A 13,684-nucleotide genomic window follows, 5' to 3' on the forward strand; every position below is an offset into this window, starting at 1 on the left:
CAGGAGGGGTCAGGGAGAGCATTTCTGAGGAATTAGGCCAGTGAGGCAGACTTGGTGATATATGGTTAGGGTTTCAGCAGGTGGAAATGCATGTGGAAGGCATTCTGGAAGGTGGGACCAGCATGAGCAAAGGCACGATGCCCTGATTCAGTGAGTGAAGAACCAGGCACCTGCAGAGCATTCAGGGAAAAGAACTGCCAGGTGTATAGCACACATTTTCACGTTCAGCCGTCACGACTACCTAGTAACCCCAGGGAAGCTGCCTCGTGGAGGTGGAGGATGGAGAGGTTAGCGGGGACGGTTTTGTAGCAGACTTCCCGGGGTAGAGTGACGGACACAGAGCCAGCTTCGGGAGTTTAATCTGAGAAGTGGGTGCACGTGCACCAGAGTGGGCAGATGCGGAAGGCAGGGAGCCAGTAGCTGCTGGGCCTCCAGCAAGACGTCAGGGAAAGTGATTCCACTTTTTGGAATCAAACTGATGGCAAGTAAAACAAAGTTATAACACCTGGGTTTGCGAATGGGCACCTTGGTTTACGAGTGGGAGTAGAAAATGGTATCCGGAATTCCCTGGCAGTCCAGGGGTTAAGACCCAGCACTTCCACTGCCATGGGCCCGGGTTCAATCCCTGTATGGTTAGCTAAGATCCCCCAAGCCATGCAGCACGGCGAAAATTAAAAAAAAAAAGGAAAACAAAATGTTATCATATTTCTGGAGGGTAGGTTGGCGCTACTTAACAGCTTCCTCTGAAAATGTTCATACCTGTTTCTTATCAGTTGCACACCTAAGAATTTCTCTTAAGGAAATAATGAAGGTTGTTTGCAAAGATTTAGCTTCAACGATATTTAACAGAGTTATTTATAATAGCAAAATATTGGAGACCCTCTACCTATCCGGAAATTGGGGGTTTGTTAAATAAATGATCACATATACTGTAATATTATGTAGCCATTAAAATAAATACTTTTATGAAATACTGAATGAAAGCAGATTACAACAGTATGTTCATGTTAATCCCATTCTGTTTAAGTATATGAGCTTGTATCTTCAAGAACACATCAACATACAAGTCTAGAAGGTAAAAACATCAACATCTTAAGAATGGTTTTTAATCAGAGTGCTGGGGTATAGCTAGAATTTACTTTGCAAATTCATTTGCACTGATTATGATCAAGGAAAGAGTTTCAAAGGAGAGAGACTCAGTGAGGGATTGAGTCATGAAACACTGCAGTAGTAGAATCTGCAGGGCTTGGCACCATGTTGGACTCAGGGAAAGCTGGAAGTAAGGTGGACATTGTGAGCCCATGAGCCTGAAAAAGAAGTAATGAGAGTAGAGTGGGGAAGTCAGAGGAAGCAGCTGTTTTGTGTGGGGCATTGGGTGTTGATCATGTTGAGTTTGACGTATGGAGAGAGATCCAGGGGCAAATGTCTAACAAGTTGGTGTGTTAGTCAGAGGCCAACCCTGGCCTGTTTGAGAAAATAGAATGGGTATGTCACAAAGCACTGAAATAAGACTGTCTCCAAGTGTTGTTGGTGTTAGGAATGTAAACTTACTGATACTGGTGACACTCTCCACGGGCAATTGGAAAAACCCATTGGTGTCCTGGGAAAGACTTCCAGAGTGAATTTTCATAACTGAATGGTAGGAATAGCCAGAGCAGATCTTCTTTGAGTTGCCTTTTTCTTAGGTACTCACGGTGTGAGCAGCCCTCGGTGCCCCTGCACATCTCTGCCACTTACCAGGAGTCTACAGATGTTCCAGTTTGCACAGATGGATCAGTTTCAGTAGAGCTGATAGTATGGGAACATATGCACATTCTCACAGACACAGTTCTCGCCTGTGTCCTGATGTGCGTTGGTTTACATCTGAGAACACCCAGAAATACAGGCATACCTGCTTTTATTGTGCTTCAGATCATGCATTTTTTACAAATTGAACATTTGTGGCAACCCTGCATCAAGCCAGTCCACTGGCCCCATTTTTCTTACAGCCTTTGTACACTCCCTGTCTCTGTGTCACATTTTGGTAATTCTTGCAATATTCCAGATCTTTTCAATATATTGTATCTGTTATGGTGATCTGTGGTCAGCATTCTTTAATGTTACTACAACCCAGTGAAGTCTCAGATGATGGTTAGCACGTTTTTTTAGCAATAAAGTATTTGAAAATTAAGGTATGTACATTGTTTTTCAGATATAATGCTATTGTACACTTAGTAGGCTACAGTATAGTGTAAGCATAACTTTTATATGTACAGAGAAACAAAAAAATTCTTATGACTTGCTCTATTTGGAGATATTCACATTTTTGTGGTCGTCTGGAACCAAATCCACCATATGTTCAAGGTCTGCCTGTACCCAGAACACATGAGTCATATCTATATACATGCACTAGGGCCTGCCTATATGCAGAGAATGGCCCATCTATATTACATATATTAGGGTTTAACATAAGGTGTAAAATGGCTACAAAATAATAAAACTAGCTAAACTCACTTTTCTTACATTTAATCTCTATTGAGATAAGTTCTTTTTTGAAATGCTACGATTGATTTTACAGACAAAGATTCGAAACTTTGGAGGCATTCAAATGAGAAAATATGAAAAGTTCCCAGCATTCTGATTACATGCTCAGAAAGACTTAGTTCTTCTCTGTTTAAAGCCGTGAGTTTTAAAAATTTGCTGAATAAATTTACAAATGATTGAAAACATGTCTTACATCCCACATCAATTCCAAATTTCTGAATAGAAATGAAATCATCTCTTGGGAAGCTCCCACCACGCAGTTGGGCAAGCTTATTGATAAAAAAGGCCAGTTTCTGTATAGTACATGTTTGGATGCACACAGTTAAAAGCCAGTTTTTACAGTATAGTTTTATTCCCGACCAGCATTTTACCTACATTATATTGATTCCGTAATCTTCTTCTTAATGCACTTAATTTCTCTCTACTTTGGCTTTAATAACTAGACTGAAACTTGCATGTGTCTTTCCAAGGAGCAATTGTAAGTATTAAGTTGTTTATAAAATGACTTTTAAACTGCTCAGATGAAAGGTCCCATATAAGTAGCAAATGTTGTTTGTGTTGTTGTTGATCTCATTATGTGTATTTTGTCTGCTGGATACTGTCTTTTACGACACTGAGACCTGCATTTTATAATTTTAAGATGTTTCCTTTCAAGATAGGGTATAATTACGATATTTAACATCAGGAAGTGATTTAGTTTCTCTACCAAAGAATAATTCCTCTTAAATAGTAGATCCCTGAGAAAATGAGTACTTGTTTATGTGTAACAATTCTTACTTGACTTGTTGACATCTCTGTAAAATTACCCACATGATTCTCAAGGTCAAAATGCCTAGAGAGTAGGAATAAAGCTAATTTAAAAGTGAACTTCTTATGGGCCACTTAGGGTGGGGTCCCCAACCCCCAGGCCGCAGACTGGTACCAGTCGCAGCCTGTTGGGAGCTGGGCCGCACAGCAGGAGGTGAGCAGCGGGCGAGCAAGTGAAGCTTCATCTGCCGCTCCCCATCGCTCCCTCGCTCACTCGGACTACCGCCTGAACCATCCCCACACCTCCAGCCCCGCCTGTCCGTGGAGAAATTGTCTTCCACGAAACCAGTCCCTGGTGCCAAAAAGGGTGTGGACTGCTGACTTAGGAGACTGCTAGCTTTTTTTTTTTTTTTAAGTTTTATATATATATATATATTTTAACATCGTTATTAGAGTATAATTGCTTTACAGTGGTGTGTCAGTTTTTGCTTTATAACGAAGTGAATCAGCTATACATATACATATGTCCCCATATCTCGTTTTGTTTTTTCTGTTTGTTTTTTTGCGGTGCGCGGGCCTCTTACTGTTGTGTGGAGCACAGGCTCCGGATGCGCAGGCTCAGCGGCCATGGCTCACGGGCCCAGCCGCTCCGTGGCATGTGGGAGCTTCCACGAACCCGCGTCCCCTGCATTGGCAGGCGGACTCTCAACCACTGCGCCACCAGGGAAGACCCTGTCCCCATATCTCTTGCATCTCCCTCCCTCCCACCCTCCCTATCCCACCCCTTTAGGTGGTCACAAAGCACCGAGCTGATCTCCCTGTGCTATGCGGCTGCTTCCCACTAGCTGTTTTACGTTTGGTAGTGTATATATGTCCATGCCAGAGACTGCTAGCTTTTCACTGCCAGTAGATTGATTCTGTTATTTTTAACTCTTTTTGGGACCAGGGGGTCTCAACCAGGGGACATTTGTCAATATCTGATATTTTTGGTTGCCAAAATGTGGGAGGTGCTTCTGGTATCTAGTGGGTAGAGTCCCTGGCTACTGCTAAACATCCTACAGTAATACACAGGACAGGCCCCTGACCCCCCAACAGTGAATTATCTAGCCCGTAATGTCAACAGTGCCATGGTTGAGAAACTTACAGACTACTCTTTATATAGAACGTTAAAAATTCGTCTTCAACAGCCAGGGTTTCCCCTAGGTTTGTTGCATATTGTGAATTCTTAATCCCGATGGATCTCTTTACAGGTTGGCATTGTGGGAAGAACAGGAGCTGGAAAAAGTTCCCTCATCGCTGCCCTTTTTAGACTGTCAGAACCTGAAGGTGAAATTTCCGTCTACGGGATCTTGACAACCATAATTGGATTTCACCATTTAAAGAAGACAATGTCAGGTGTACCTCAGGTATGCACATCAGAACATTCTCACATGTTCTTTTTATAAGGCACCTAAGTTTAGCTGCTTTTAAGTTGATTAGTTTTTTCAAATTGCATGAAAGTGTTGATCCGTTTTCCCCCAATAGAGCATATTTTTAGCAGCAGGTGTTTTCAGCAGATACTTTCCTCAGATACCAGGGTTTGTTTGTTCTTTCATTTATTTTGTGTGCATGTGATTTAATAACTGACCCAGACAAATTTCTGGACTCACACTTCCTCAGGTGCCACAGTTTTATCCACTGATAACCACAGAATACTGAGAACAAAATGATAAATGATTAGTGTATCACTGGAGAGGTTCCTATAGAAAAACACGAATTTTAAGTGTCTTAAAGATGGAATTTTGCTGTAGGAAATAAAGCTACCATTTCAAAGGTGATTATCTCCCTGGAAGGCTTTGTGAAACTGTGGAGCTTTGAGGATTACAGGGTGTATTGATGCTCTGGGGAACCTTTTAGAATTCAACCCTTAATAAATGATTAACCAGGCAGGCAGTACAGAATGACGAGGAAGAGCACAGGACACGGAATCCCATCTCTGTGCACCTCAGTCTTCTCCCCCTTACAAGGCAGCTGACAGGACCAACTCTTCGAGCTGCTGTGAGGACTACGTAAGTCAGTGCATGTGGAGTGCTTCCCGTAGACCCCATACACAGTTGCTGTGACGGTGGAGCGTTGAATTGACCTTCTCTTCCTGGGCTCTGATTCTGTTCTCTTTTGTTCTGCTTCTTAAAGACGTATGACTTTCAGGTATTGTCTTAGAGATTGGATTATATGCACAGTAGAAGCTCCTGCCATTCCTTATGGCTCACCCACCCAACATAATTCAGTGAATTTTATTGAGCAATTACTATCCTCCTTACTATGCCTTCATCTGCCATCCTGCCCTGCTTTGACAGCCTTGCTGATTTTGTTTTTTTAATTTTGAGGGTTTTCTTTTAAATTCTCTACAATTATCTGGCCATCAAGGGAAGCTCAGAAAAACACCCTCTTGAGATGAGAAACACAAAGAGGAGTCGACACAAAAAGATCCAGGCAAGTGTTCATCCTGGAATGTGCGTACAATGAGCTCTGTAATGCCTGTTGATTAGGAAGCATATAGAACATGGCACCTAAAGGAAGGAGAACGTGGACTTGTGTCTTATGACTGAGTACAGCAGTTGCTACCTACCCCTGGCCTCTAAAATACCTGGAATTACTGTAAGTATTTTTGAAATCAAGATATTCCTTCCAGACCACAATGAGATGCCACTTCACACCCCTTAAGATGTCTACTATCAAAAAAGAAAGAAAATAACAAGTGTTGACTAGGATGTGGAGAAATTACAATCCTCGTGCATTGCTGGTAGGAGTGTAAAATGGTGCAGCCACGGTGGAAAACAAATGGAGTTTCCTCAAAAAAGTTAAAAATCTAATTACTATATGATCCAGTAATTCTGCATAAGGTTATAAACCCAAAAGAATTGAAACAGGGTCTTGAAGAGCTCTCTGTACAAGCATGTTCATAGCAGCATTATTCTCAATTGCAAAAAGGTGGAGGCACCCAAGGGTGCATCAGCAGATGAATGGATAAACAAAATGTGGTACATATATATACAATGCAGTATTATTCAGCCTTATAAAAGAAGGAAATGCAGACACATGCTACAACACAGATGAACCTTGAGAACATTATGCCAAGTGAAGTAAGCCAGTCGCAAAGGACAAATACGGTATGATGCTACTAATATGAGGTACCTAGAATAGTCAGTTCATGGAGACAAGAAGTAGAATGGTGGCTGCCAGGATGGAGAAGTGGGGAGTTGTTTAATGGGTACCGAGTTTCACTTTTGCAAGATGAAAGGAGTTCTGTGGCTGGATGGTGGTGAGGGCTGTACAACAATGTGAATGTATTCAATACCACTGAACTGTACACTCAAAAATGGTTAAAGTGGTAAATTTTATGTGTATTTTACCACAATTAAAAAGAAAAGTTTTAAGAGATCCCTTTCAGGAAAACTGGGAAGAACTTTTCAGTACATATAATCCCTGTATTTAAAGATTCCCTCTGGCTATTAAGATTCGTGACTTGGTGATGACAGTAGAAAATAAATGAGTTTAGATTCCCAAGTTTTAAGTTTTGATTGTACCCATTTCTGAAATGGCCAAATGAGACTATTTAGCAGAAATAACGGGCATCTCTCTAAAGTCCTTTCATATTCTCGGATGAAAGGATCTGGAAGCGTGGCCTGCATTATCTTTAACGTTTCTTAATAAGAAAAGGCTGGGGCTTCCCTGGTGGCGCAGTGGTTGAGAGTCCGCCTGCCGATGCAGGGGACGTGGGTTCGTGCCCCGGTCCAGGAAGATCCCACATGCCGCGGAGCGGCTGGGCCCGCGAGCCGTGGCCTCTGAGCCTGCGCGTTCGGAGCCTGTGCTCCGCAACGGGAGAGGCCACAACAGTGAGAGGCCCGCGTACCGTAAAAAAAAAAAAAAAAAAGAAAAGGTTGTATGTTTGTGTACGTAAAGAACTCTATAAATAAAGAAAGCTTGGATGATTCTTGGCTCTGCCGAAAATGTTCGGAAGCACATCTGAGCAAAGACTAAATATACCTTGACATCACCAGGGTTTGGTTCTATTCCATCAGTTTCCACCCTACTTTTGAGCATGCTCTGTGTACACACTCCAGAGAGTGTGTTTATAAAACAGTGCTAAGCTTTGTATCCATGTAGATAATGATCACCAACCACTGTAAACACAGAACCTTTATTTTCCACTTTTCATGTGTTTGTCTCCAGGGCGCGGCGTTGGTTGATTAGAGGGAGAGAATCTGCAGACACTGTGCAATGTGTAAAGGTCCCAGGAAATCATTCAGGAGGCAGCCAGGGATAGAATATTTAAGAGCGTAGACTGAGTGTCAGTATGACCCACATCTTTATTCCTGTTCTGCCTCATACGAGTGTGTGACCTTGATGAGGTCACTCGGCTTCCAAGCTTCATAGTCCTCCTCATTCTTAAACCGGGTCTGGGAACTGCTGCCACACAGATGTGCTGTGAAGACGTAAGTGGGTGTGAAAACATTTGTGGCCCATGCCTGGTTCTTGGGAACACTCAGGCGATAGGAACTATCATTGTTCTTAAGGATCAGGGCACTAAACTTTTAGGGATTATTTCTATTTATATAAAAAGAGTAACACATTTTGGACTGACTTTGCTCTTTAATTTCTGTTCATGTGTCCTTGGTGATTTTCTTTATATTTATTGCTTATAATAGAAACCAAATTGTTTCCATCAGGATTGCAGCCCATATGGAAATTCAAATATGGGTAACACTATGAAAAGTTGTATTCTTCAAATAACTCACACATGCTAGAGTCTAAACATAAACCTATGTTTTTTAATATACAAAATTATCATTTCTAAAAAACAAAACCAAATTGTTTATATAAATTCAAAGAGTAAAGCAAAAAAAAAAACCACAGTAGGAGTTCTGGGGAAAAGCATTAACAGAGAAGTGTATCTAATATTTTCTACCAAGAACAAGAAGAGAGAATATCACTTTTTTGTATTCTTTTGATTTCTGGCTCCCCTCCCACCAGGTTCTTTCCTGACTACCACCCTGTACCCACCTGTACTTTCCAGTTCCCCACCAAGACCTCCGGCATTTTTTCTCATCCCTCCCCACATTCTCGACTATATTCTTCCTCTCCTTGAAGAGAGGGCCTGTGTCTCTCATTTCTGTTGCTCTAGTGCTTGTTGCAGGCCCTGACAGGTCACACAAGTATTAATAGTAAGTCCTGACAATCGCAGAATCCTTAACACATTTTAGCCTCTTTTCCTAATTCTCACAATTCTCTCGTCATCCTTATCTGACAGATTTAAAAACCAAGGCATTGTGAGTTTACCCCACTTACCAAGTCAGCAGCAGAGCCAGGATTCAAATTGTGTGTGTGTGTGTTTGGTTTTTTTAAATTGAAGTATAGTTGATTTACAGTGTTTCAGTTGTATAGCAGAGTGATTTTATATATATAAAAGTTATATATACATAAATTTTTCAGATTCTTTTGTAATACAGGTTATTGCAAGATATTGAATATAGTTCCATTTGCTACAAAGCAGGACCTTGTTTATCTATTTTATATATAGTAGTGTATATTTGTTAATCCCAAATTCCTAATTTATCCCTCCCCGTCAATTTTCCCTTTGGTAACAATTAGTTTGTTTTCTGTGTCTGTAAGTCTATTTCTGTTTTGTAATTAAGTTTATTTCTATCATTTTTTTTAGATTCCACATATAAGGGATATGTGATATTTGTCTTTCTCTGTCTGACTTACTTCACTTAGTATGACAATCTCTAGCTCCATCTGTGTTGCTGCAAATGGCATTATTTCATTCTTTTTTTATGGCTGAGTAATATTCCAGTGTGTGTGTGTGTGTGTATTATTTCTATGTCTTCGCTATTGTAAGTAGTACTGCTGTGGACACTGGGGTGCATGTATCTTTTTGAATTAGGGTTTTCATCTTTTCCAGATATATCACCAGGAATGGAATTTCTGGATCATATGTTAACTCTTTTTTCAGTTTTTTAGGGAACCTCCATACTGTTTTCCATAATAGCTGCACCAATTTACATTCCCACCAATGGTGTAGGAGGGCCTCCCTTTCTCCACATCATCTCCACCATTTATTTTTTGTAGATTTTTTAATGATGGCCATTTTGACTGGTGTGAGGTGATACCTCATTGTAATCTTGATTTGCATTTCTCTAATAATTAGTGACATTGAGCATCTTTTCATGTGCCTGTTGGCCATCTGTATGTCTTTGGAGAAATGTCTGTTTAGATCTTATGCCTATTCTTTGATTGGGTTGTTTGGTTTTTTGATATTGAGCTCTATAAGTTGTATATACAGAAATCTGTTGCATTTCTATACACTAACAACAAAATATCAGAAAGAGAAATTACAGAAACAATCCCATTTACCACTGCATCAACAACAACAAAAAAAGAAAACCTAGGAATAAACCTACTTAAGGAGGCAAAAGACTGGTACTCCAAAAACTTTTAAGATTCTGATGAAAAAATGGAAGACAACACAGATGGAAATGTGTACTGTGTTCTTGGATTGGAAGAATCAATATTGTTAAAATGACCATACTACCAGAGCAATCTACAGATTCAATGCAATCCCTATAAAATTACCAATGACATTTTTCACAGAACTAGAACAAAAATATTTTTAATTTGTATGGAAACAGAAAAGACCCTGAATAGTCAAAACAACCTTGAGAAAGAAGTAAGAAGCTGGAGGAATCACACTCCCTGACTTGAGGCTACACTAAAAAGCTACAGTAATGAAAACAGTATGGTACTGGCACAAAAATCAGCCCCATAGATCAATGGAATAGAACAGAAAGCCCAGAAATAAAACCACACACTTATGGTCAGTTAATCTAAGACAAAGGAGGCAAGAATATACAATGGAGAAAAGACAGGCTCTTCAGTAAGTGGTACTGGGAAACCTGGACAGCTACACATAAAAGAATGAAATTAGAACATTCTCAACACCATATACAAAGATAAACTCAAAATGAATTACACTATTAAACACCTAGAGGAAAACACAGGCAGAACACTCTTTGACATAATTTGCAGCAATATTTTCTTGGATCTCTTAGAGTAATGGAAACAAGAACAAAAATAATCAAATGGGACCTAACTAAACTTACAGGCTTTTGCACAGCAAGGGAAACCATGAACAAAATGAAAAGACAGCCTACGGAATGGGAAGAAATATTTGCAAATGATGCAACCCACAAAGGATTAATTTCCAAAATATACAAACAGGATTCAAATTTAATTTATGGAGATTTCTGACTCCATAACCTGAGAAGCTAACCACTCTGCTAATGACTTCAACGCACTGTTGAGCGCTGACACAATAGAACTGCTTCATATCGTGATTTCCAGTGTGTGTGCACGTGCGCACACACAGAGAGGAACAAAAATTTCACAATATTACTCTTGCTCTGTACTCTGATATTTTCTATTATATCAGTTCTGTTCTAGTTCATATAAAAGACAAAATGATGGTCATGACGTACAAAATGGACATCATGATCCATTGGATGTGCCTGCAGGTTGACAAACACCACCCCTCACTGTTCCCCTGTTGGGCTGGGCTCCCGGTCATTGTTAGCATCACACCAGGAGCTTCACTGTTGTTCCAGATTCTCATAGCAGCCCCACAGGGTTAGCCCTGTTTTCCAGTTAGGGAACTGAGTCTTGAGGAGATTAGTAACTTACCCTGAGTCAAATAGCAGTAGAATCAGAATTTAAAACTGACTCCAAATTTATTTCTTTTCAATAAATGTTTGTCGAACTTAATGATGTTCTCATCAGATGTTTTCCCCATTTTTCCTACCACCCCATTCAAAATGATTCTCCAAAGCATAACGAAAGTGAGTAAGTATAGAGCAAAGGGGGAAGACACTACTCCTAATGCTATGTCCCTCATTTGGAGAGTATCGGTTTAGAAATGTGTTACTCACTTATATGTCATGGTCTAATAAGTGTCAGGAGAAGATACTCAAAATCTTACCCGAAAGAGCCAAGAGCGCTTTCTCTTTACAATGTCTAGCTGGCTGTGGAAGTGGAGAAAGTCTGGTTGTTTGGTTACTTGAAGTTACTTATCTAAGTGCAGAAAACTTACATCCCTCTTCTTCTAAAATGAGTAGGAAGCAGTGTTGCATGTGTCTCAACACCCTGATTTAGGGAACCTACGAAACTGCGAGCAAACTGCAGAGGGGAGCCCAGTGCTGTTTCTTTGAGTCGCCCCGCTTAGGTGGGCCAGGCCTCCATCATCTTCCCTGGCTCCCTGTGATCCTGGGAGTAGCAGCGAGCTTCCAGGATGTTCTCTCTCCCAGGCTTATCGCCGTCACTGCTGACCGCCCCCCCCATGAGCATGTCGGAATTGGGGGAGATGTGATAGCAGCAAAGACCTGCATAGGAACCAGAGGCAGGGGAGTGGTGACAGTCAGTCTTGGAGTCCTGAGGGGAACTTTCAAAAACAAGTACTGTATTTGTAAGAATGAACTCCGCAAACCGTGTTCAAAATTTCAGGAATAAGCAAAAAATGGAAGCACTTCCTAGGTAATTTCCTCAAACAAAACAGGTAGATGAAATGTATGCAGCATTCGTGCTCGCCGTCTGAAGTAATGAAGTATGTTCCCCAGAAAGAACACCAAGGTGAGATGATATTCGGGGAGTAGCTTGCTTATCTGAAAGGATCTGGAAGAATGGATTTCAGAACCTCTTTGGATGATCTCTACACCTAGAGGCCCTTGTCCTCTTGGCACAAAGAAAATGTTTTCAGTGGAAGAGGGCTTCCGTGCAAATGCAGTATTTATGATCGCAGCCCAAGGGTTGGCACAGATCAGCAGCCATCATCGTTATCATGATGAAACAGATCGATATTTTGTATTTAATAGGTTTTATTTCAAATCAAAGCAAAAGCTAAGTATTTTTTTAAATAGCCCACTCTGCTCTTTTGGTATTTACATTCCCTGAGTTTTCTTCAGTGGGTTAAAGAAGGTGAACCACAGCTGTCTCTTTAAGACTTCTCCCTGGTTACCTGGTTTTCTTTCCCTTTTTTTCTTGTTGCGAACAAAACTGAAAGAGAGAAGAGGCAGATGTGCTGTTACTAGTAAAGAAATACAACTGGATTCTAGCCTAATGCAGTCGGCCCTTTGTCTCTGACACTGAAGTCTTCATTAAATCCCTTGGAACTGCTCCCTGGAGCCCCTGGAAGAGGACTTAATGGGACTTAAATTCTCTTTCCTTTGTTGGCAAAGGATCTTCTTTTCTTCTGAGTGTGGATGATGATCAGTTCATTCAGAGGCTACAGGACTTAAAAAAGGAGAGCAAGAGGGAAACCAAGATTTAAAGTGATTTCAGATGATTCCCTTATTCGTGAAACAGGTACACTAGTTGACCCTTCAATAAGGTCCTCCAATTAGAAATGAGAACACACCTCTTAGGAAACAGCAGCAGTAGCTGCTTTTGATGATAGATTTTAATAGAGGGCAGTTTCCCAGTTTGGCACTGAAACAGGGCAAACTGTTGTGTATTATCTGCTTAATTTGTAACCACTTGTACTGCTTTTGCCTTGATCCCAAGTTGTTTTAAGCTTAGAAGGTTAGTGGGTAGGGTTTCTTTTTAAGATAATGAGGGTCTTGTCTTCTTCCAGCAGAGTATGCAAAAGACCCAGTAAGACTACAGTTTTCGGTCTTGCAGTTGTGTTGAGGGATGATCAATTTACTACATTAAATGCTCTAATTTAGAGTGGCCATTTTTGGGTCACACGCCTAATATGAACTTGTGTTATGTTAGTAACAAAGGAAAAAATTACGAATATGGCACAAAGGATTAAATTAGAGAAGTGTAAACTTTCAACCGTGATGCAGACAGTTGTGAAGCTAGTGCTCCATTTAAAATATTACATTGAATAAGAGTATTTGTTTTCCTGACTCTGCTGTGCCGGCTAACTCTTATTAAGTGAGGTTTAATTGTGTACCTTCAGAAAAAAATATACATGGGCCAGTACATTTAGTGTATATTTACATGAGGTTTGTGTGTCCTACCATAAATTGCTACGCTGAAGTGTTCTGCCTGCACTTATTTATAAGATTAATTTATTAACTTCATTGCTTAGAGGTGGGTAATTTAAAGAATCGTATCTATCAGAAATGATCATTAATTTGCCCTTTTCTGCTCTTGCAGTATGTGTCTACTGTGAGCACTTTTATTACCTTTTGAAGATAATATAATGGTCTCTTATTTGGCAAGTGATGAAGGCAGAATGAGTAGAAACCAAAGTGAACACGATGCATAAAACACACTGACATATTTAAACGGACATTTTTCAAAAACTGCCTGTGTAGCTTCAATCAGTTGATGTTATAATAAATCGTTCTTTTTTAAAAAATTGAAGTATAGTTGA

The 13,684-nt window shown here is 40.4% G+C and overlaps 1 protein-coding gene across 1 annotated transcript in view; it reads left to right on the forward strand.

The window, feature by feature from the left end:
• LOC101333221 (ATP-binding cassette sub-family C member 4-like) overlaps nt 1–13,684 on the forward strand; it is a 167,375-nt gene that overhangs the window by 103,841 nt on the left and 49,850 nt on the right. The window contains exon 18 of the mRNA XM_073795048.1: nt 4,521–4,676. Within this exon, the coding sequence (XP_073651149.1) occupies nt 4,521–4,623 (103 nt within the window). The 3' untranslated portion in view covers nt 4,624–4,676. The remainder of the gene's footprint in view (nt 1–4,520; nt 4,677–13,684) is intronic.

This window comes from Tursiops truncatus, chromosome 18 (genome assembly GCF_011762595.2).
Source record: "Tursiops truncatus isolate mTurTru1 chromosome 18, mTurTru1.mat.Y, whole genome shotgun sequence".
NCBI lineage: Eukaryota > Metazoa > Chordata > Mammalia > Artiodactyla > Delphinidae > Tursiops > Tursiops truncatus.